This window comes from Triturus cristatus, chromosome 2_1 (assembly GCF_964204655.1).
Source record: "Triturus cristatus chromosome 2_1, aTriCri1.1, whole genome shotgun sequence".
Lineage (NCBI taxonomy): Eukaryota > Metazoa > Chordata > Amphibia > Caudata > Salamandridae > Triturus > Triturus cristatus.
In genome coordinates, this window is record NC_140581.1 from 996,548,437 (window position 1) to 996,571,820 (window position 23,384).

Below are 23,384 nucleotides of genomic sequence, written 5' to 3' on the forward strand. Positions count from 1 at the left end.
CCACTCTTCGATACCGTGAACCATGAGATATTACTCGTACATTTAGCAGAACTAGGGCTCCATGATTCTGCACTCATGCTGATGGCTTCCTTCTTAAGAGACAGGTCCTTCTCAGTAAAAGTAGGAGAATGTACATCGGACTCCTTTAAATCACCTTGTGGAGTACCTCAGGGATCTTCCCTGAGTCCTACACTTTTATATGTTTATGTCGCTCCCCTGGCAGAGATCATAAGGCAGCACGGGTTTATACCAGTGTCATACGCCGATGACACAGGGAATGTTGAGGAAACAGCAACGCGCTTCAATGAATGTATGGCACAGGTTGGTCATTTGATGCAGTGAAACTGCTTGAAGATAAGTGGGGATAAAACTGAGGTTATATTACTGGGAGCTAAGGCAGATTTTTGGTCGCCCACATGGTGGCCGGATAGTCTGAGCGATTGCCTAAAACCAGTCAACAAGGTCAAAAATCTGGGAGTCATTCTTGATAACAAACTGACTTTTAATGACCAGATAAATAACTTTGCGTCAACCATTTGGTATATATTGAAAATGATTAGAAGAGTATGTCCATATATTCCTCAAGATTCATGCAAAACACTGGTGACGGCATTGGCCTTGGCCAGATTAGATTACAGAAATGCCTTATATTCAGGATTGCAAGTCCAACACGTAGCAAAACTCCAGCGTTTGCAGAATGCCGCCGCAAGGCTGGTGCTCAAAATAACTAGATCAGAACCAGTAGGCCACAGACTGAGTAGCCTCCACTGGCTTTCTATGGGGGAGAGGATCAGGTTTAAATCATTGTGTCTGGCTTACAAAGCCTTGCATGGGATGGGACCACATTTCCTGAGAACTCATCTGAATTGGTATATGCCGGCTAGAAGTTTGAGGTCAGCCCACTCAAAAACTCTGCAAGTTCCTAAATTCAAGCAGATGAGGTGGGGAGGGAGAAGTTTCTTGCTACGTAGTGTCAAGGACTGGAACCTACTCCCCATCATGATAAAATGCAGCCCCTCCCTCCTGCATTTCAGGAAAGCCGTAAAAACATGGCTTTTTACCTGCTAAGACAATACATGTAAGCACAACTCCTCATTATGCATCGGACATAGGGCCAAGACGCCCTCGGACAATCGTGCGCTTTAGAAATACCAAATAAAATTTTTAAAAAAATCACATGAGTTACTCGAGTCCCACCCAACCACTGGACGTAAATGGGTGAATTTGTTAAACTCTTTCAATCTAATAAATAGATTTTAACCATTAAATATAAATATAAAAATGCACCGATCTTTTGTCACTGATTAGTATACTGTAAATCTACTGAGGATCACATTATAATGAAATTTGCTTACCAAGATGTTCAGAATTGTTTTCCCCTATTAAATACTATGTTATGCATTGTTTAAATACAAATTACTTTTTACCATGTTACTTATGCGCTAATACAAACCAAGTTATGCCACAATTTGTTTTGCTATTAATCACTGGTTTTGAAGGCACCATGTGTGGTACCATGATTCCTAACTCTCTGTGAACTATGCCGTGCATGATTCTTTGCTACATTCATATTCTGCATCATGAATTATTGCTCACATAGAACATACCTCCACTGCTCTTTCTGTTTGCTCTATCAAAGATGACAGATGGGACTTTTACAATGCTGCTACCACAAGCTGGAGATTCACAGGAATTCTGAGCAGCTGGACTGAACGGCATGTGCAAAGATTGCTCAGCAGAGACATCTACAAAAAACACAAATTACATGTTATCAAATAAAGGCAGCCCTCCACAATAACTAAAACGAAACACATTATTAAGCATTATTGTCTTTCAACATGTTTTGGCAGATCAAATGATTCTAATTACAATTAACAATGCTGCAGCTGGGTATTTTCAGATCAATGATGATTTTCAATTTAATTAGCTACATCGATCTTTTCTTTTTAGACCACTAAGACACCACTGCAGCCCAGTTTGTATAACCCAGACTCCTGCATGAAACCTGCAAGGGAATCAAAGAACAGACATCCATAGAATCCAAAGCCACTAGAGCAAGAGAAAAAATATTTTTTGAATAGTGAAACAAGCATCCAAAAATATGAGGGGCCCTATATATATTTGCTTCCTGTAAACGAAACAGAATGTCAGTGCTGAGAATGACAGACACCCATTTCCAACTAATTTAAATACCACCTTACAAACAGTATTCTCTGCTTAGTTAGAATCTCAACTAGTTCTCTTGACCATTGTGGAAAATCGTAACAAATCTAAGAGTAATTAATGTTCCACACACCAACCCCAGACACGGACTACTGACTGCTTCGTAACTCTCACAGCTCTAACAATAACTTCAGCACCAGAATGTAATATATTAGCAAATACAGGAAAGAGCACTAGTCCATAATGAAGTATCATATCTAGGCCAACTCCTAAAGAAAATGAAGTCTTCATTTCACAAGACACCTCATCTCTATTTCTTCCAGAGGATTACATTGATAGCTAGTGAAAACGTGTTTTGATGACCATTGGGAACCTTTTAGCTACACATGAATAAGAGGAAGCATAAGCAGACATGTTCTTAAGGTAATCCGGAAGCAAAAAAAGTACTTGATTGTGGGTAAAAAGAGTCGAATTTTGAGGACCCGTGGATTTCTCTGCACAGGTGAGTCCCAAAAAATAATAGTATACAAAGTTAGTAATCCAGAAAGATTCCACACTGTGCCTGAGGAAAAAAGTTGGAGAAGTGTCACGCTCAGTCTTACTCTCTGTTACAAAGAGACAAGAGCAGCCCCAATGTCCATGCGAACCTGGGAATACATGCACAAACAACAAAAATGGTCCTCACAGAACTCATTCCATAAACGATTGGTGGATACACAACAAAGGCGACTGTAGTCATCGTACAACAGTTCCATAACAAAATATGGTTATCAGGTTTCTAGTACAATGATGCAAATTTATTCACCACATAAATTGCATCCTTCGCCTTATGCATATAACGTTTAAAACAAAATGCGTACGAAGTGACCCCCACGTGAACCCCAACCAAACAAAGTGAAACAGGTTGTAAGAACATCATAGGTATATTAGCATGCAAACAACCATGCAGAGAGGTCCTGTCAGACCAGGCACTCAGTTGCCTAACCTCAAGTTATTATGGTTTAACAATAGGTTTGTTTGCTAACAGTATCAATGACGTTTCAACCCTACAAAAGGTACATGGGCCTCATCAGGACAGAGATGGCTTGGAGGACTTGGAAAATATAAGAATATGAAAGAGTATATATGAGGTAGGAAACACACTAACAAAGTGCCGTAAATTAGGGGTAATGAGGATACCTACTGAACCTCGAAGGAAGTTTGAACACAAGCATTCAATGAATGACTGCGCATAAGGAATGAACAATCACCTTGTGGTATAAAACATAAGGATTCTCACTGAGGCAGTACCTACAGTCCCAAGGAGGGGAACACAATAACGAGTGCCAGGCAGAATAGTCTTAAATAATAATAAAGAAATAAGGATTCACCCATGAGGGAAGATGGTGAGCGATGAAAATTCTCAAACACAGTGCATGGATATCAGGACCCATGTAAACTCCTAAATCGAAGGCTATGAGGCAAGCGGTCTTAATGGGCAGTCACTGTCTGAAAGAAGCCTTTGCACCCGCGAGTTTGCAGACCACAAATATAGTGGAACACAGGAGCGAGGCTTGAAGCACACAACATCAGTGGACAGGGAGTGTTGAACACAAATGCTGTCTAGGGATGAAAAGCATGGGTGGCAGATCTGGGCTGGCCTTAGTCTCACAACACGAGTCCCGACTCAACCAGGCGCCTCACACTCTGCACACCATGATCCACTTGCCAGGATCCCCACTGGGCTTTGCTCCTTCCAGGCTTTCTCCTCCTCAGAGGACCCTCTGTTCTTGGCAGGCAGGCTTCTGAGCGCTCTCCTCCTCCTCCTCCCAGAAGCCATTTGTCTTGGCAGGCAGACTACTGGTGCTCCAAGAATAGGGCATGTGTTCTTGGCTCCTGTGTAATGGCCACTCAGAGATGGGAGAATGGCAGACCCTGGTACCCAGTCCTGGTTCCAGCAACAGAGAAGTCTTGGTTATCTTCCCTCACATAATGAAATGGTGATGTTCAACATGCTACCAACGTTACAGTTCAAACCCAAACTCATATGTCAATTAGTGTCTGTCCTTTGAAATTTGTGTTCATGTCCGCTCCTTTAAAGCACTCTCTCCTCTGCATTGCCCTTTGTACTGCCTTTTGTGAAAGGGACAGTCTGCCAAAGCAGGAGTGGTTCCAATTCTGAGTGACACCAACATGGGCCAAAGGTGCAACCATGGATCACACCTGGCTGTAAGCGTTCATTGAAATACAGTGTGTGTGGTGTTGACCAGCTAGAGGTCTGCTAGTGGTATGTTACTAGGAAAGCCATGGCAGTTTCATAGGTGTAGAGTGTGCCCTAGAAGTTGCAGTGAGGACATGTTCAACCTTGGCGTAGCAGGTTTGGATGCTTGCTTGACGTGGATAACGTTTTTTCTGCTGCTGAATCAGGTTGAGGGAATAATACAGACAGCTCAATAGTTTTAGTGTTAAAAGGTGAGACTACCTTGTGCAGAACTTTGGAGTGGTCGCACCTGAATGTCCTTGTGTACCTGAGTGAATGGTTACTGAATGGTGTCTTGTAACACGCTGATGGAAACTATAAACTGCACAAATCGAGGAGCTTGAAAGGCAGACTCATAAGCCTTGTGAGAACTACATTAAGGTTCCACACCAGGGCTGTGGGGTGTTCTAGCAGGGAGTTCGCTGTTTTGCATGTATGCCGTCACAATGGGTGCATAGAAGTATTTGCAAGACCAGCCTTCTGAAGGTGTAATAAGTAACAGATGACCTTGACTTTGAAAGAGTCTAGATGCATGGAGATGCAGTAGTGCCAAGATCTCTTCCATTTGGCTTCATAACGTTTGTGTAGTGGGCCTACGTGCCTAAATCAATAGGTGCATACAATCATCAGCGAGCTGTAAGTACCCAAACTCCAAGACCTTGTGTGCCAGATTGCTAGCTTAAATTGTGTGCGATTAGGGTGCCTCATTTGGCAGCCCTGTTGTGCAAAAAGGTCCTGCTTAATCTGTTCTTTCTTGTGTGGGCTGATGGACTACTCCAGGACCACTGAGTATCAGGGTTGTCAGGCCTAAGTTGCGACCACCATAAGGAGAGTCATGGACACCTGCCTCATTTTTCTCATCATTTAAGGGATGAGTGGGAGATGCAGAAAAGCATAGGCAAATATCCCAGACCAGCTCTTCCATAGTGCATTGCCCATGGACTATTGAAGTGGGTACCTCAAGGCGAAGACTGGGCATTCTGCATTTTTAAAGAGATGGCTAAGAGGTAGACAGCTGGGCTATCCAACTACTGGAAGTACATGTAGAGGACTTGTTGATGCATCATTCTTCGCAGAATCATTGTTCGTCTGCAGTAGGTGTCGACTCGAATATGGATTTGTTGTGGTCTGCCCAGCATTCAATCTCTTGTGCTAGTGCAGACAGCTGGGGACAGTGGGTGCCCCCTATTCCTGTATGTAATACATGGCTGTAATATTGTCTGACTTTAGGAGGACCAACTGAGTGTGGACAAACCTTAGAAGGCTTTGAAGACTAGGCAGATAGCCATCGGTTCTAGGTAAGTTTACCCTTGTTGTGAGGGGCCCATGAGCCTTGCACAGTCATTTCCTCAGATGTGCACTCTGGCAGTAATGGTCTCCTGCAGAAAGGGTCTAAGAAAGACTTTGTTGAGCAACAGGTTTTTGTTCTTTAACCACTGAAGAGAGCACGGAGTGATGTTCTTTATCAACACTAGATATTCCCAGTGACTCTCCACTGGTGATCACTGCTTTGTGAAGCACTGTAGGAGCAGGGGCATGTGTAATCTAGTATGCAGCACAACAGCTATGCACAACACCATCATACTGAAGAGCTTTATCACAGTTCCAACAGTGAGCAGATGATTGACAGAAAAGGAGGCAGCAGTTGCCAAAATGCCATCACCTTCTTCAAACTGGTGTATGCCTTCCCCTTAACAGCGTTTAGCGTGGTGCTCAGGAAGGGGTAGGATCTATTGAGGTGGGAAATTGGATTTTTCTTTTTGTCTTTCGGGGGAACCACTGGCTAAGGAGCAGGGGTATAGCCATCTCAGTGTGCGCAAAGTTGTCTGCTGCTGCTCCTCTTGATCAGCCCTCAAGGTACAGAAAGGCTCTAATGCCTGCTCTGTGTAGATGAGTGGTCACCACGACAAGACACTTGTTGAAGACCCCTGGAGCTGTGACAGCTCCAAAAGGTAGTACTGTGAGCTGGTAGTATTTTACACTCAACACACACCGAAGGAACTGGTGATGGGTGGGTTTGATGGAGATGGGAAAATAGGTGTCCTTTAGGCTTAAATAAGCAGTTATGAAATCTCCTTGGCATGATGACTTTATGCAGAGTCATCCTATGAACGTGCTTTGTCAGACTGTACAGATTCAGAGGCCTGAGGTATAAGATGGACAGGGGTCAGACCTTCTTTGGAATGAGCAAGTACAAAGAGTAGAAGCTTTTGCCCTGCTGGTGTGAGAACAAGGGCTATCACACTCTTTTGGTGGAGCATCTGAACTTCATCTTGTAGAAGAGAGTGAAGTGATCTAGGCTGAGGATGTCTGTGTCGTGGAATATCGAGTGGGTTGTTGTGAAATTCTAAGCACTAGTCCTACTTAACTACTGCCCTTTAACTTGGGTAAGAACTAGGCAGCATGTTTGGATTTGTGGAAGGTCTCAACCAGAAAGTCATCCTTGCCCTGTAGGACATGGATGTCAACTTAATGATGACAATTTGCTCCCTGAATGACACATGATATGCAGTGGTATCATCTGGCCGGGATGGCTTGGCTGGGTGAGGCTCTACATCAGGGTCATCTGTAAGCTCAAGGTTGTTGTCCCAGGGAAATCTTTATCCTCTCCCCAGTAAGCTGGTCATAAGAGTCTTCCCTTCCCATACAGGTCACCTGGGTCAGAAACGGAATAGACTGACTCCTCAGGACATTCTGGAAGAAGTGGAGGTGGTGGTGAATCTGGCCATGGTGGTGGAAGAGCAACTGGTGAATATCAAGTGACTCACGGCTCTGTCAAAGTAAAACAAGTTATAATGTCCGAGTGCAACACTAGATGGCAGAAGTATACAGAGCATGTGCATCTACAGCCACGCACGATACAAACATACACACACAATTACGGAGGAGGGCTTTGAACTGCTATTAAAATATGTTGCACTATACTCAATAAAAAAGTAATCATGTTGGAAATGTATGGGGTGGGATAGGGGCAGTAGTGTTTAAGTGGTTACTACAAGCATTGGACTTCGATATTTAGCTATTTAGCTCCTTTTTTTAGTCTTGTCTTACATGATTTAAACAGATGTGGTGCAAAATGGACCATATTCTTTATACAACCAACCTGATCTATCCATGTAGTTTTCCATAGCACGGAAATAAGGTCTCAAAGCAACATAGAAATCAGGCAGAGTGTAACAAGGGTGAGACACAGACCATACTTCCACTGAAAAAAATTGATATTGAATAACTACCTCCTGCTTGGTCCTTTGCTTTAATAACAGAATCTATTTCGATAAGCGATCCAGTAGCATTAGCGCAGTCTGCATCATCCTTCACAAGTTCATCCTTGGAGCCATAGCCTTGATCTGACTGGGCACCTGCAGAATGAAAAATAAAATTCTTTTATCAAGAAGTGCTCTTCATTTCTGAAATCCTTCAAAATCCAAAGCAAGCTTGCCTGAAGTACTGTGATGATGAAATAATAAAGCAAAGCATTTCATGACGCTTGCTAAAATACAACAAAACCTTTCATGGATTTTAATATTTTGCAGGACGATCTCTTAAAAATCCCCTTATTTTTTCGGCCTTCTGTATTCACTTGTTGCCTACGATAGCTGGGTAATCAAACAGCACCTGCAGATCCCTTATTAACTGAATTAAGGAAATGGAAAACGTACCATCAAGGTGATTTCTGTACATATGTTTGGCTCTGCCCTTTACAACTGGTTGGGAATAGCTGCACTTAGGCAGGACCCAAAAAACAGCTTCTCCAAAAGATAGCTTTCATTTTAAATATTTCCTCAAAGATCCAGCCTGAATGCTTTACTGTGAGTCACCAACCACCACAGCCCAATATCCAAATGTTTTTCCTATCATGCAAGAGTGTAGCAAGGTATACAAGTAATGAGGGAATGGTTGACAAGAATTGAAAAAGATGGAGAGCCAAATTGAAGAGCACCTTATTTACCATGATGGTTATGTTTTCCTTTTCTGCCACTCCAGCTCTTACCTTATGAACTGGTTGGAGGCCAGATTGAATGGGCTAAGATCACTGGAGGGGGAAAGCATATACCACACCTGACTTAAAGCATCCTGGATATGGATAGCTTCCTAGGTGAAGGATGCATCTTCACAGGAGAAAGGTGCTCAGAGGCATTGTGCAGAGTAGCACAAGCAGCTGCTTTGCAAATCTTCACTATAGGTACATATACTGATAAGCCACAGACTATACCTTGGTTCTGATAAGTGGATATATCGAGGGAGGTTAAAGTCTTGTCATATTGTAAGCCATTAATATACCACAGACTATCTACTTTGCAGTAAAGCAGCAAAAGCTATAATTGCCAACAGTAAGAAAATCATAAATAATAGAGCGAGAATTTGATTTGCTAAAAGCATAAGTTATTTCAAGTTACAAGTTTAGAGCTCTGAATTTATAAACTAATGATTTCGGCTGACACTACAAGAGAGTTCATGCTTACGATGGAAATCTGTCAAGCCACTGCACCCTTTCTATTTAAGAAAACTAGACAGTGGTACCCGAGAGTTAATGTTTACAGAAATAAACTAAGATCACACAATCTTCCAGATGAGGCAAGAAGGCAAGACTGCATCCAAAGTATAAAGAATTGAGGCTAGAGTCAAGAGTGAAATGACAAAGAAAGCTGCTTGCTCTTACAATGATGCGTAGAGGCGTCCATCTCTGCACAAATGATTTATTTTTTATTCTAACCAATCTAGGTGTAGATTTGTTTATTCAGCAACCCAACACTCAGACAGCAGAAAGAAGGGAGGGATGGAGAAATATTGCCTCCTGCAGAATGAAGAGATACAGGACCCAAGGAAGCTCGAGACCAGTCAGTCAACACACTTGTTGTCAGTAGGTTTTCAGGGAGCAACTCTAAGGTGCCCTCTGGGTCCGGGTGCATTTCTTAATAAATCCAACACTGGCATCAGTGTGGGTTTATTAAGACAAGATGTTTGGTACCAAACATCTGTATGTATGCCATCACATAGCTGGGGAACTCCATCATGAGTGTTCCGCCCATGTACTCTGTATGGCTTCCCCGTGGACTTGTGGTATCTAAGAGTGAACTTAGACATCACAGAGACGCATCCACTCACCCAGATATGCTAGTGACTTACCTATACCGCATGCAGTGCTTTGCAGGCATGGCACACAGGCATGTGTCCCATGTCGACTCTTCTCTTTTCCTTGCACTGAGACACGCAAGCTGCAATGGCAATTTGCATGAGCCTAGGGAGAGTTCTCTTCGGGTGGCACAATTCGTGCTGCAGCCCTTAGGGCCCTCTTTAGACCCCATGCCCGTGGTACCAGGGGTATCATTTACTAGGGTCTTACATGAAGTGTAAAGTGGTGTCAGGTGAAGAAAAATTGTAGTTTAGGGAAAGAACACTGTTACTCAGGACCTGGTTAGCAAGAAGCCAGTACACTTTCACTCAAATTGCATCAGATACGAGGCAAAAAGTGGGGGGGTAACTGTGCCAATAGGGGCATTTTCCTACATAGGTGATTTGTGTCTAATGCAAATAGACTGAACAGTGGAAACTGGCAAATGGTGAAAATGAAACTAGGACCTTTGTTATTCATGTTCTGCTCTTGAAGACCATAATACACGTTACAATAATCTTGCGTTTCCCCTCGAGATGGAAATCTCTGGAAAGATGATTTCCAGAATGGCCTAGATCCATAGCTAAACAGCCTGAGGACAGTACCTGCAACTTCTTTCTGCAAATAAGAAATTATCAGAGGACTTGAACTACTGTTCTCTAAAGAAAAATGGATTTAAAAACCAGATGGTTTATGTAGTCTGTCATTTCCTGACCTGACCATAGTGGGTACAGCGGTCTGTCCATTGTGCTTCTCTGCTGTATAAAGAAGAATCTGTCAGCATCTTTCTGCAAGTGTCTGGTGGATAGAACATTTGCTTTTTCAGGAGATTCTGGACCTGAAAGCAACGCAAGTCAGAATCAACATTATTTTCTGAAATAATTAACTTTTTGGATTGTGGTTCTCAATGTTGATTCAATGGTCAACCAGATAACGTTGCCCTCATTATCAAGCAAGATGGACTTTATGGATGCAGGAAGGCACAAAGCCTAGAAGACTTTGAAATCATCATGCTAATATTTGAATTCTCAATGGAAAATCAAGAATGGTGCCATGACTCCATTCTGCCCAGAGGAAGAAGTACCAATTCACGGTATGTACCAAGAATAGCTCCAACAAATTGCAATCTCCGACGTAAAATCAATTGAGACCTTTCAATGCTTACTAAGAACCACAAATCCGGAAGACTGGTGCAAATAATATGAAGGCATTTGTAAACATCCCATGAAAATTGAGCTCTGTTGCGCCAACAGTCTATGTAAGAGAATGAAGTCTAAAATTACAAGGCACTATAAAACCATCTTTGAAAATAAACTTGAGGCATAAAGGATGTCCAATGAGAAACATGTGAAATGGCAATGTTGACTTGCAAAGGTGAAACAAATATTTTTCTGGTGCCCTTTCAAAACACATCTAGGAGGTCCACAGATGCCAGCTGATCTGCCTGCAATCCAAGCAAAAGTTATGATGTAAAATGTGTTCCCTGTAGAACCAGATTCATGTTGTACTAGTCCAAAATCAGCTTGATGGCCTCTGCTGTTTTTAGGCACCCTTACGCCCCCCGCACTCTGATCTGTAAACTGTGCAATATTTCGAACAAACTGTGGAGATAAGTCTGAAATTGTGGAGGGAGATAATGTGAACTTTTGTGAGGGTTAGTATGGAGAGAGATGTAGGGCCAGCCCTTTGTGTATTGTCCTGTGTGATGGAGGTGCACGCATTTTGAGAAAAGGAAAGCCACCCTGCTATTGATCTATGCTCTAATCCAGGATTCTATGCAAGCTACTGGTAGCATTCTAACTATCTGTAAGTAGCTCTACTGTGTACATCCTATCCTGCTAAGGTAGAAGCTTTCGCTTGTTTGAATTACTACAGGTATACCAAAATTCAAAAGTAAGCATTCAAGACAAACGTGTGTCTTTTCAGAACACAACTGTGTTTAAACTAGGGCCCTGAAAAGGGAAACAGTCTTTCTACTACAAATCCGTTTGCAGAGCGAAGAGGACGGGTGGGTAGGTAAGGAATCTGCAGCTAGAGTCTCTACAAGATAAGGTGTTATAGAATGTAAGTAACTTGTTCATCTGATAGAGATTTCTAGCCACAGATTACCCTCCTTTAGAATAGATACCTAAGCAACACCTCCCTGTAGGTGGGTCTGCGAAATAATTACAGACCAAAAAGTCCTGTAGAAAGAAACGAATGGGCAAAGTGCCCATCCCAAAGGATGTCCATTCAGCAGTGCTTAGGGAATGTGTGCAAAGAGGACCACATTGCTGCCTAGCATATGTTCAGGACAAGAAGAACAAGTTACCTACCTTTGGTAACGCTTTTTCTGGTGGATACAGTATCTGCCTGTGGATTCCTCACCTTTTGAATTTCCTCCTGCGGCAGCATTCCATGGACACTTTAATTATTTTTCTAGCTCTCCCATGTCGACGAGGACATTACAATGGAATCGCTCTGCACACGACCCTGCATGACGTCATAGGAGCCATGAGACTACCTCGTCGGCATGCTGACGGCAGTTCCACCCATTTTTTCCGTGCCCTCGAGGTGAACGGGCGGACCGACAACATGATACAAGTATATGCAGCATACCAAATATATACACAAATACATACAGTATATAGGTAACTAGGAAAAGCTCAAATCAAAGCATTTCCTAACAACAAACTGTATGGCAAGCAAATTACATATGAAAAACAACAATGTCAAACAATAGGAACTTTTCGGTATATGCAGGTGGACAACAGGGAGGCGGGTGGGTCAGTGAGGAATTCACAGGCAGATACAGTATCCACCAGAAAAAGTGCTACCAAAGGTAAGTAACTTGTTCTTCTGATGGACAAATCTGCCTGTGGGTTCCTCACCTTTTGAATTGAATCCCCAAGCTGTTCCTCTCCCGGAGGAAGGTGTCCACCTACCTATATCAAAAAAATCCTGCAGCACAGAATGTGCAAAATGTCCAGCCCTCCTAACCTCCAAATCTAAGCAGTAATGCTTCACGAAAGTGTGGAGGGAGTTCCAAGTTGCCGTCTTGCATATGTTTACAACAGGGACACCTCTAGCCAAAGCAGAAGAAAATGTCTTAGCTCTGGTGGAATGATCTCTAATACCTTCGGGCGGCTCCTTCTTAGCCAAGGCGTAGCAGATCTTGATGCACAAGATGATCCACCTGGAGAGAGTTTGTTTGTGGACAGCTTTGCCCTTCATCCTTCCAATATAACCAATGAAGAGCTGGTCATCCAGTCTTAAGTCCCTGGTTCTGTCCAGGTAGAAGCTGACCGTCCTCCTAGGGTCCAGGCGGTAAAGCCTCTCCTCCTTCTTGGAAGGGTGAGGGGGAGGATAGAAGGTAGGCAAGGTAACTGACTGTTCAAGATGGAAAGGAGTAACCACCTTAAGCAGGAAAGCTGCCCTGGTCCTGAGAACCATCTTATCTGCATTAACGTTTAAAAAGGGAGGTTTAAATCTAAGAGCCTGAAGCTCACTTACCCTCCTGGCGGAGGTAATAGCAATCAGAAAAACATCTTGAAAGTAAGAAGCCTCAACAGCCAACTATGAAGAGGCTCAAAAGGAGACCCCATCAGAAATGTAAGTACTACATTTAAATCCCACTGAGGCATAATAAAGGGAGTGGGAGGAAACCTCTTAGTGAGGCCCTTAATGAACCGCATGACAATGGGAGACAAATAAAGACGACTGGCCCGGCAAACAAAGGAAGGCTGACATGTAACCCTTAACCGTAGCCACAGCACAACCTTGCTGGGCCAAGGAAAGTGAAAAACCAAGTACAACAGATAAATGGGCCTTCAAAGGATGAATGGATCTCTCTCCAAACCGCTTTACAAACTTGGACCATCTAAAGGAATAAATAGATTTGGTGGCGTGTCTCCTGGATAATAAAATAACATCCACCACATCTGGTGAGAGAGAGAAAGAACTCAGGTTGCCCCGTTCAATCTCCAGGCATGAAGGTGCAGGCTCTGGAGGTGGGGGTGTAGAACCTGCCCCTGAGACTGCGAGAAGAGGACGTCCCTGAAAGGGACACAGACTGGAGTGTGTGAAGAGAGGTGAAGGTCTGTGTCCCACAACCTTCTTGGCCAATCCAGAGCGATCAAAATGAGTTGGGCCCGGGGTTGGCGAATCTTCTTCAGAACTCGAGGTATAAAGGGTATAGGGGGGAAATGCGTAAAGAAGTTGTGAGCCCCAATCCAATTGAAACGCGTTCCCCAACACTCCCTATATCAGATACTGAAGACTGCAGAACAACGTGCAGTACGCATTCTCTTGAATGATAAAAAGGTTCAATGGAGGAAACTCCCCCCATCCCGAAGATGTGATGGACCACCTCGGATGAAGCCGCCACTCGTGATCGGCCGAGTATTGCCGACAGACTGGCCACACGCACATTTAGCACCCCGGCCAGATGATTTGCAATCACACAAATCTGTTGGCCCTGCGCCCAGGACCAGAGTCGCAGAGCCTCTCTGTAGAGACGATACGACCCTACACATCCTGTTTGTTTGTGTAACACAACGCAGTAGTGTTGTCTGTCAGGAATTGAACCGACGGACCACAAAGGGAGGGAAGGAATGCCTTGAGAGCCAAAAGTATTGCCCGCAATTCCAGAAGGTTGATGTGGAGCAACCTTTCCTCCGGAGACCAAAGTCCCTTGCTCTCCAGATTCCCCAGATGAACACCCCAACCTAGAGTGGGGGCATCCACGATCACTGTGGCCACTGGTGGAGGAGGTTGAAAAGGCTTCCCTTGAGACAGGTTGTCCGGCACACTCCACCAAGACAGATCCACTGCAGTGTCTCTGGAGATTGACCATCTCCCTGAGCTCTCCATTGTGCTGATACCACTGCCTGCGGAGGCACCACTGGAGTGCCCTCTTGTGCCAGCGTGCATGGTTGACCAACAGTATGAAGGAAGCAAACAGACCTAGCAGGCGTAGAACATTCAGCACTGGAACAACCACTCCATCGTGAAACAAAGGAATCATCTCCCAGAGGTCGAGAATCCTCTGCGGAGGCGGAAAAGCTCGACAGACAGTAGTGTCCAGTACTGCCCCTATGAACAGGCAGCGCTGAGAGGGCACCATGTGAGATTTGGGTACATTTATTGAAAAAACCCAAGTCGAACAACAGCTGTGTTGTTATCTGCAGATGATGCAGGACCATCTCTGGTGACCTTGCTTTTAGCAGCCAGTCGTCCAGATAGGGGAACACCGCCATCACCTTTGTGAAGACCTGCTGTGCAGAAGTAAGACAGATGGGAGGACCCCCAACTGGTAATGCTGAGACCCTACCGTAAAACGGAGATACTTCCGATGCGACTTCAGGATGGGAATGTGAAAATACGCATCCTGTAAATCAATCACCACCATCCAGTCTTCTTGCTGCAGCGCCAGAAGAACCTGAGATACGGTCAACATCTTGACTTTTTCCTGCTTGAGGTAAAAATTCAAGACCCCGAGCTCTAAGATCAGCCTTAACCTGCCATCCTTCTTGGAGATCAGGAAATAACAGGAGTAACTTCCCTGAACCCTTTCCTTCTCAGGAACCACCTCTATCGCACTTTTCTGCAGTAAGGCAAGAACCTCCTGCTGCAGGAGCAGCAAATGGTCCTCTGAACACCAGCCCTGGCGAGGAGGGTAAGGAGGTGGAAACTCTTAGAAGGGAAGATCGTACCCATTCTCTACACGATTCAAAACCCAAAGGTCTGCTGTAATGGATTTCCAATCTTGTAGAGAATGGGACACCCGACCCCCTACAGGACCAACATGCTCCAAGATGGGGGATCTAGAGCTGCTTTCCCGTGGTACCAGTGGTGGGGACAGGGGAGGAAGAAGAGGAGGAGGAGGACTGTTGCTGGGAGCCCCTTCGCACACTGCCTCTACCCTTTCCTCTGTACGATTTGTACAAAGGGTTCTGCTGCTGCTAACGGCCTCGAAAGGAAGCAGTCTTCCCTAAACCTCGGTACCTCCTATATCCATAACCTCTAGTTTGGGACTGCAGTCCTAAGGATTTTGCTGTAGCTCTACTGTCCTTAAAACTTAGTAGAGCCTAATCGGCCTTTGCAGCAAAAAGTCTGGATCCATCAAAAGGCAGATCAAGAAGAGTAGCCTGCACATCCGGAGAGAACCCAAAGACCTGAGCCAGGCATGCCTCCTGCTAGTCACGGGGGAAACCCATCACCCTGGCTACAGAATCGACTGGATTAACTGACGGGCTGCAGCCTGTGTGTCTCTCAAAACTTCAAAAAATGGACCACGGTCATTCTCTGGTAACTTAGGTGCCAACTGTTTAGCCGAGTCCTTTAAGGCATGGATATACCTCCCCAACAAGCACGTGGCATTGGTTGACTTTACCGCCATACTTGTCGAGGTGAAAACCTTCTTGGAAGACTGCTCCAATTTCTCTGAGTCCCTGTCCCCCGGAGTGGTAGGGAAAGACCCAGCCGACTGCTTAGAACAAGAATCTCAGCTGGGGGCAGTTGAAGGTCAAAAAGGTCAGCAACCTTCCGGATGACAGTATGGTATGGTGCAACATTCTTTGAAGGTAAGGCTTTCAGAGATGAAAGTTCCCACTCCGGGGAAGTGTCCAAGCCACCGGCCTCCTAAAGGCCCATGAATTTGAGAATTTCTCCTTCTGCCTAATCCTGCTGGCACTCCTCTTTCTCCTGGAATGCATTTTCGGGATCGGTGCCAGGCGTGGCACCGGAGACATCAGCGCCGGCGTCGAAGGTGGACCCTAGGAAGCAGGCAACGGTGCCACTCGAAGTCGAGAAGGTGTTGGCCACCAGATGGCACTGGAGACTGATATTGGTGTCGAAAACCATGGAGATGGAAACTGCCATGACGGCGCCGTGGGCATGAAGGGTGCCTGGGCATATTGCTAAAGGATGCCCAAATTAAAGGCAAACAGACCCACAGGGCTAGATGGCGCACCAGTAGGGTAGGATGCTTTGGCCTAACATAGCATTGAGAAAATGCGACGGATCTGCCCCTGGACCTGGAAAGGGCGGATAAGGATCTGGAACCACCAGGTCACAATCTATTTGAGGCTGCGTGGAGGGCTTTGGCGCCGGGGACATCGGATCAGGTACAGGCGAAGTCACAGGAACAGGAGAAGACTCCCTGGGAGCCGGAGAAATTCTGGGCGCCGGTGAACCCCTCAGCATCAGAGAGTAGGTCGGAGTCACCAGTGGAGAAGCAGAAGGCAACGGCGAGACGACATCCTTAGCATGACGCCGCAGAGCCTGTTAAGTCGACCTCGAAGCCCTACCCTTCGTAGATCGAAGAGATCCATGCCTTCACTTCTTCTTATGTTTCCTCGACTTCGAGGAATGCTAAGCCGACAACTTCGATATAGATCTCCTACGACCCCTCTTCTCCTTGTTCGCCCGTGCCATTAAAAGCTTGGCCTCATGCTCTTTCAGCGCCTTCAGATTCATTTTACGACAGCTGGAACATCCTTCGACGTCTTGGTCCGACGAAAGGCACCAGAGACTGTCGTCAAGGGGATCCGTGATGGACATATGTCCCCCACACTCACTGCAAGGCTTGAATCCAGACTTCTTCAAAGTAGCCATCGCACTGCTACACCAAGAGTGAAAAAACAAAGTAAATACGAAACCAATTGGATAGTTCCAGAAAAACCGTTACGTGTCGACAGCGCGGAAAAAAGGGAACTGATCTCAGCAAGCCCGACGAGGTCTTCTTATGGCTCGATGCACAAGTTACTACTTGTGTAACGATTTATCTGTAAGAGACATTAGTTAGTGATAGATTCCTTACCTTAGACTATCCCCAGACGTCAGACTGGATCCGGAAAGTTTTGTAGCAGTACCCCGGCGCGTCAGTAGGTGGCGTTGCGCGGCTCCGAACCGTCACTGGCGTCGCAAGCGCCGAGATGACATCACAGAGACTACTTAGGCGCCACCCATGTGCGCTGACGTCAGTTCTGTACAAGACTTTCCGCACCAGGAACGCAGAGCCATGCAAGAAACTGACCACTGGTGCCATGAAACTAGGGCCCTGAAAGGGGGATGACCATAACCCTAGAATCAGATCGCAGAACGGGGAGGATGGGTGGGGCGGTAAGGAATCTATCACTAAACTAATGTCTCTTACAGATGTATCGTTACACAAGTAGTAACTTGTGCATCTGAAAGAGACACGTTAGTGATAGATTCCTTACCTTAGAATAGATACCCCAGCAATACCAACCCCCTGTGGTGGGTCTGCGAATAGATTACACCAGAAAGTCACGGAGAACAGAACGGCCAAAGAAGCCGCCTCTCCGGACCGGAATGTCAAGGCAGTAATGCTTGGTAAACGTGTGCAGGGAGGCCCACGTAGCTGCCTGACAAAATGTCCTGCAACGGGACGCCACGTCCCAAGGCAGTAGTGGCTGCAGTCGTCCTGGTAGAATGGGCACGCAGCCCCACAGGAGGCTCCTTCTTAGCCAAGGAGTAACATGCTTTGATGCACAGAACGACCCACCGAGAGATGGTCAGTTTGTGCACAGCCTGACCTTTTTTGGCACCCAAGTAGCCAACAAAGAGGTGGTCATCCACCCGGAACCGCTGGGAAAGCTTTAGATAGAATGCGAGCGCACGTTTTGGGTCCAGACGGTGGAGCCTCTCTTCCTCCCTCGAAGGATGCGGAGGCAGAAAGAAGGTAGGCAAAGTGATGGTCTGCCCGATGTGGAAGGGCCAGACCACCTTTGGCAAAAAAGAAGGACGGGTCCTTAACACCACCTTGTCCGGATGAACAGAAAGGAAAGGAGGTTTGGAAGAAAGAACATGGAGCTCACTCACTCTTGTGGCAGAGATGATAGCAACCAGGAAATCTGTCTTAAAAGTGAGAAGACGCAAAGGACAGGTATGAAGGGGCTCAGATAGGTCAAAATGAGATTCAAGTCCCATTGAGACATGATGAACGGCACGGGAGGAAACGTGTGCGTGATGCCTTTAAGGAAACAGTTAACAAACGGAGACTTAAGAGAGAAGGCTGATCTGGAAGCCTCAAAAAGGCATAGATGGCCGAAAGATAGCCTTTGAGAGTGCCCAGGGCAGAGCCCTGCTGGGCCAAAGAAAGAAGGAACAGAAGAACTTTAGAAAGAAGGGCAGAAAGGGGATCCACAGCCTTTGCTGTGCACCATGCCACAAACTTGTTCCACCTGCAGGCATATACCGTTTTAGTGGAGGGACGCCTGGCAGCCAGAATAACATCACAGACTTCGGGAGGAAGATCGAAGGCGGTCAACTGCCGCCGCTCAATCTCCACGTATGGAGGTGGAGGCTGGACAGGTTCGGGTGGAGGACCGACCCCTGCTGCTGCGACAGAAGATCCTCCCGAAGAGGCAGACGGATCGGGGGATCGATCGCCATGCCGAGTAGCTCGGGATACCAGTATCATCGTGCCCAATCCAGAGCCACAAGGATGAGTTGGGCCGGTCGCGCCGAATCTTCTTCAGCACTCTGGGCAGAAGTGGTATAGGCAGAAAGGCGTACAACAGACCGCAACTCCACTCGCGATGAAAAGCGTCGCTGAGCGAGTGTCGCCTTGGAAATTCCAACGCGCAGAACTGACATTGTGCATTCTCTTCGGTGGCGAATACATCTAACCAAGACTCTCCCCACTGCAGGAAGAGACCTTGCGCCACGTCCGAGACGCCATTCGTGATCCATCAAGCACTGGAGGCTGAGTTTGTCCGCCCGGGCGTTCGGAGAACCTGCCAGGTGTTGAACCACCAAGGTAATGCCTTAATGTTCCAGCCACGTCCAGAGGCGCAGAGCCTCCTGACATAGGATCCAGGACCCCACCCTGCACAGTTTGTTGCATTACCACATGGCAGTGGTGTAGTCCGTAAACACCAACACCACACTTACCCGGACAGAGGGAAGGAATGCTTTCAGTGCAAGCCGGATCGCCCGAAGCTCCAAGAGTTTGATATGGAGCCGGGACTCCGCCGGAGATCAGAGTCCTCTGATCTCCGCCTCTCCCAAGTGGCCTCCTCATCCCAGGAGGGACGCATCCGTCACCACTGTGTGCTCCAGTTTGGGAAGGGAGAGGGATCTGCCACTGACCCAATCGCGATTGGTGATCCACCACTGCAATTGTCGTGCAGTGCCCTCCGAGATCTGGACATGATCGGACTGGTTGCCCGGAGGCTGCGCCCACTGGAACTTCAGGTCCCACTGCAGAGCCTGCATCTGGCATGTTGCACTAGCAGGATGCAGGAGGCCATCAGGTCCAGGAGATGGAGGGTCATCCCCACTGAAACCAGGGACAGAGGCTGAAAGATTGGACTCATAGCCTGAATATCCCGGACTCGCTGCTCGGGAGGATAAACCCGAAACAGCGTCGAATCCAGAACCGCTCCAATGAAGGGGAGCTTCTGAAAGGGACTCAGGTGCGACTTCGGTACGTTGACGGAGAACCCCAGCAAATACAGGAGGTCGGCCGTAGTCTGGAGGTGGCTGACGACTGCCTGGGGCGAGCCCGCCTTCAACAACCAGTCGTCGAGGTAGGGGGAAGACTGACACCCCCGACCTGCACAGGTGAGCTGCGACCACCGCCATCACCTTCGTTAACACCCGAGGGGCGCTGGTAAGGCCGAAGGGGAGCATGGCAAACTGAAAATGCTCCTGGCCTACCGTGAACCGCAGGTAACGCTGGTGGGCCGGCAGGACGGGGATGTGAAAATATGCGTTCTGTAAGTCCAATGCTACCATCCAGTCTCCAGGGTCGAGGGCAGCCAGGACCTGAGCCAGAGTCAGCATTTTGAATTTCTCCTTCCGGAGGAAGCCATTGACGTTCCTGAGGTCCAAGATAGGGCGCAGAACCCCCTTTGTCCTTCTTGGGGACCAGAAAGTAGTGGGAATAACAACCACGTCCTACTTCTGGCCCAGGAACGCGCTTGATGGCACCCTTGGCCAAGAGGGCCGTAACTTCCTGCTGGAGAAGCACCAAGTGATCCCCCGACATGCGGTGGCACCGAGGTGGCATGGCTGGAGGGGAAGACTGAAAGGGAAGATCTGCAACACCCACTCGTCTGATGTGATATCGCGCCAGTGGTGGAGGTGGTGGAGGTGGTGGCGGACCCTGCCACCCACCGGCATGGGGTGCTCCAGAAAGCTCGGATTAGGAAGGTTTGGAGGTAGAAGCAGCGGGGGCGGAGGTGGACTGCTCCCCCACGCTGATTCCCAGAGCCACCCCTGCAGAAGCCGCGTCCGCGCTGAGGCTGGTTCTGCACAGGCTTGTTGAAGGAACGTGCCTGGGCGACCCTGCCTTGGCCACGAAAGGAACACAACCCAGGAGTGGCTAGGCTCTTTGTGGAAAGGCCCAAGGACTTGGCCATGGCAAGCGAGTCCTTAAAGCTTTATCGCCAAACAGGCGAGTGCCATCAAAGGGCATGTCCAGGAGCGAGCTCTGGACGTCAGGCGAGATCCCAGTGGATCGCAACCAAGCGTGGCGACGCAGCCCTGCCCAACGAGTCAGCGGTGTCCAAACCACACCGAATGGTGAACTTAGCCGCATCCTTATCCTCAGCAACTGCCTGGGAAAGCACAGCATGGACCTCCTCAGGACACTGAGGTACCACCTGAGCAACCGTGTCCCACACCGCGTGGGAATAGCGGCCCAACAAACAGGTGGTGTTCACCGACCGCAGCCCCAAGCTGGCCGACGAGAACAACCGCTTACCAAACTGCTCCAGCTTCTTAGAGTCCTTATCCGGTGGAGCAGTGGGAAAGGCACTCTGCGACGTCGAGGCCAGGATGACCAAACTCTCAGGCGTGGGATGATCGGTCAGAAACGCAGGGTCACCAGGCGCCGGGCGGTGACGCCTGGTGAAATTTTTATCCACAGGGGCCCCTGTAGCCGGCCGCGACCAAGTGCCCAACAGGACGTCGGTGAGGGCGTCGTTGAAGGGAAGCAGTGGCTCTGACGAAGTGGAAGTCGTCTGGAGCACCTCAGTAAGGAGGTTAGTTTTGAGGGCTACCGTAGGAAAATCAAGATTGAGGAACTCAGCAGCCCGATGGAGCACCATCGTGTAGAAAGCGCCCTCCTCCACTGTAGGCGGGGGAGAGGCAAACCCCGGGTCAGAAGAGACATCGAGGTCGCCGGTGTCCTCCAGATCGTCCACCCAGTCCTGCTCGGAGTCACATTGACTGGCAAGAGGGTGCTCGGGCCGCTCCCAGTCATCCTCCACCTCCGTTGCAGGAGGAACCGGTCGTGGCGGCAGAGCCGGAGCCAGAGAGGGGACGAACGGCGCCGGTCGGGGCCGGGCCGGCACAGTCTCCCAATGAGGATCCCAGGCCGGAACAAAATGGTCCTGAAATCTGGGCAAGGGGGGAACAAACGGCACCCACTGCGGCCGCCTCAGGCGGCGCTGGGGCCAGACCAGGCAGCGCCGGACCTCGTGGCGCCGGGGCCAGAGCTAACGGCGTAGGATCCTGTGGCGCCGAGGCTGGATCCACCGGCGGGTCAACAGGATCTGGACACGGGACCATGGAGCAAGAAGGCACGCCGGTGGGAGCACGAGGCCCAAAAAGGCGGTCCAAGGTGGCAAGAAACTCTTGCACCTGTTCGGGAGTTGCCAACGGACCCGGGTAAGGCGGGTAGGCCGCGGGACTCCCAGGCTCCAAAGGAGCCACATGGGCAGAGCCCCTGTCCCCCTTGTCCGCATCCGATAACCGACGGGGGGACGTCGGAGAGCGAACACGCTTCTTCAACTTCTTTTTATGTCTTCGCTTACCGGAATCCGAGGGCAAAGACTTGGAGCCCGAGGAGCGATGACTGCGGCCCTGTGAGCGGTCCCGGAAACGGTACCTGGAGCAGCATTGGGACGAGTGCCGGACCTCCAGCAGCTTACGGCACCGCTCCCTCAAGGCCTTCGGGGCCATGGCTTGACAGTACCGCAAGACCGGGAGTCATGTTCGGTCTCCAGGCAGTAGAGGCAAACTTCATGGGGTCTGCCACCGAACTGTTGCGACGGCAGGCCCCACAAGACTTAAAGCCAGGCATCCCTACATGCACCAGGAGAAAGAAGGGGAGAAAAAAAGTCTCAAAAGAGTATTTAAAAATGACTAAGGTATGTGCTCTATCCAGATCTGCGCTTGCTGGCGCGGAAAAAGAAAGAACTGACGTCTGCGCGCATGGGTGTCACCTAAATAGTCTCTGTGACGTCATCTCGGCGCTTGCGACACCAGTGACGGACGCGGAGCCGTACGACGCCACCTACTGATGCGCATGGGTACTGCTACAAAAATCTTTCCGGATCTAGTCTGACGCCTGGGGATATTCTAAGGTAAAGAATCTATCACTAACATGTCTCTTTCAGATGACATCATGCGGAGTAGCGTGCAGAGCCGTTCCATTGTGACGTCCTCGTCGTCGTGGGGGAACTAGAAAAAAATTTACGTTTCTGTGGAATACTGGCGCAGGGGGAAATTCAAAAGGTGAGGAATCCACAGGCAGATTTATCTATCCTAACTCTGCATTTTAACACAGTGGTCGCAGTGCTTGCTCTGGTGGAATGAGCATACAAGCTCTCAGGGGGTTGCTTGTTAGCCAGTGCATAGCAGATTTTAATGCAGAGCACAATCCATTGAGCGATGGTGCCTTTCTGCACAGCCTTCCCTTTCTTGGCCATGACTTACCCCAAGCAGAATTGATCATCCACCGGAACAGTTTTGTGCCATCAAGGTAGAACAACAACTTTCTTTTTAGGTCCAGCCGGTAGACTCTTTCCTCTTTGTAAGGAATGAGGCAGTGTGTAAATTGTAGGCAATGTGATGGACTGGCCTACGTGTATTCCTTCAGCAAGAAAGATGCTCAAGTTCAAAGGACCAGAT

General features: G+C 47.9%; 1 protein-coding gene across 2 annotated transcripts in view; it reads right to left on the reverse strand.

Moving 5' to 3' along the window:
- The window catches only part of DENND4C (DENN domain containing 4C), a 1,124,311-nt gene that overhangs the window by 365,525 nt on the left and 735,402 nt on the right, over positions 1–23,384 (reverse strand). For both annotated transcript variants that reach the window (XM_085634595.1, XM_085634603.1), the window contains 2 exons: positions 7,636–7,761; positions 1,608–1,745 (listed from right to left, as the gene is read on the reverse strand). In XM_085634595.1, coding sequence (XP_085490721.1) covers positions 1,608–1,745; positions 7,636–7,761 — 264 coding nt within the window. The remainder of the gene's footprint in view (positions 1–1,607; positions 1,746–7,635; positions 7,762–23,384) is intronic.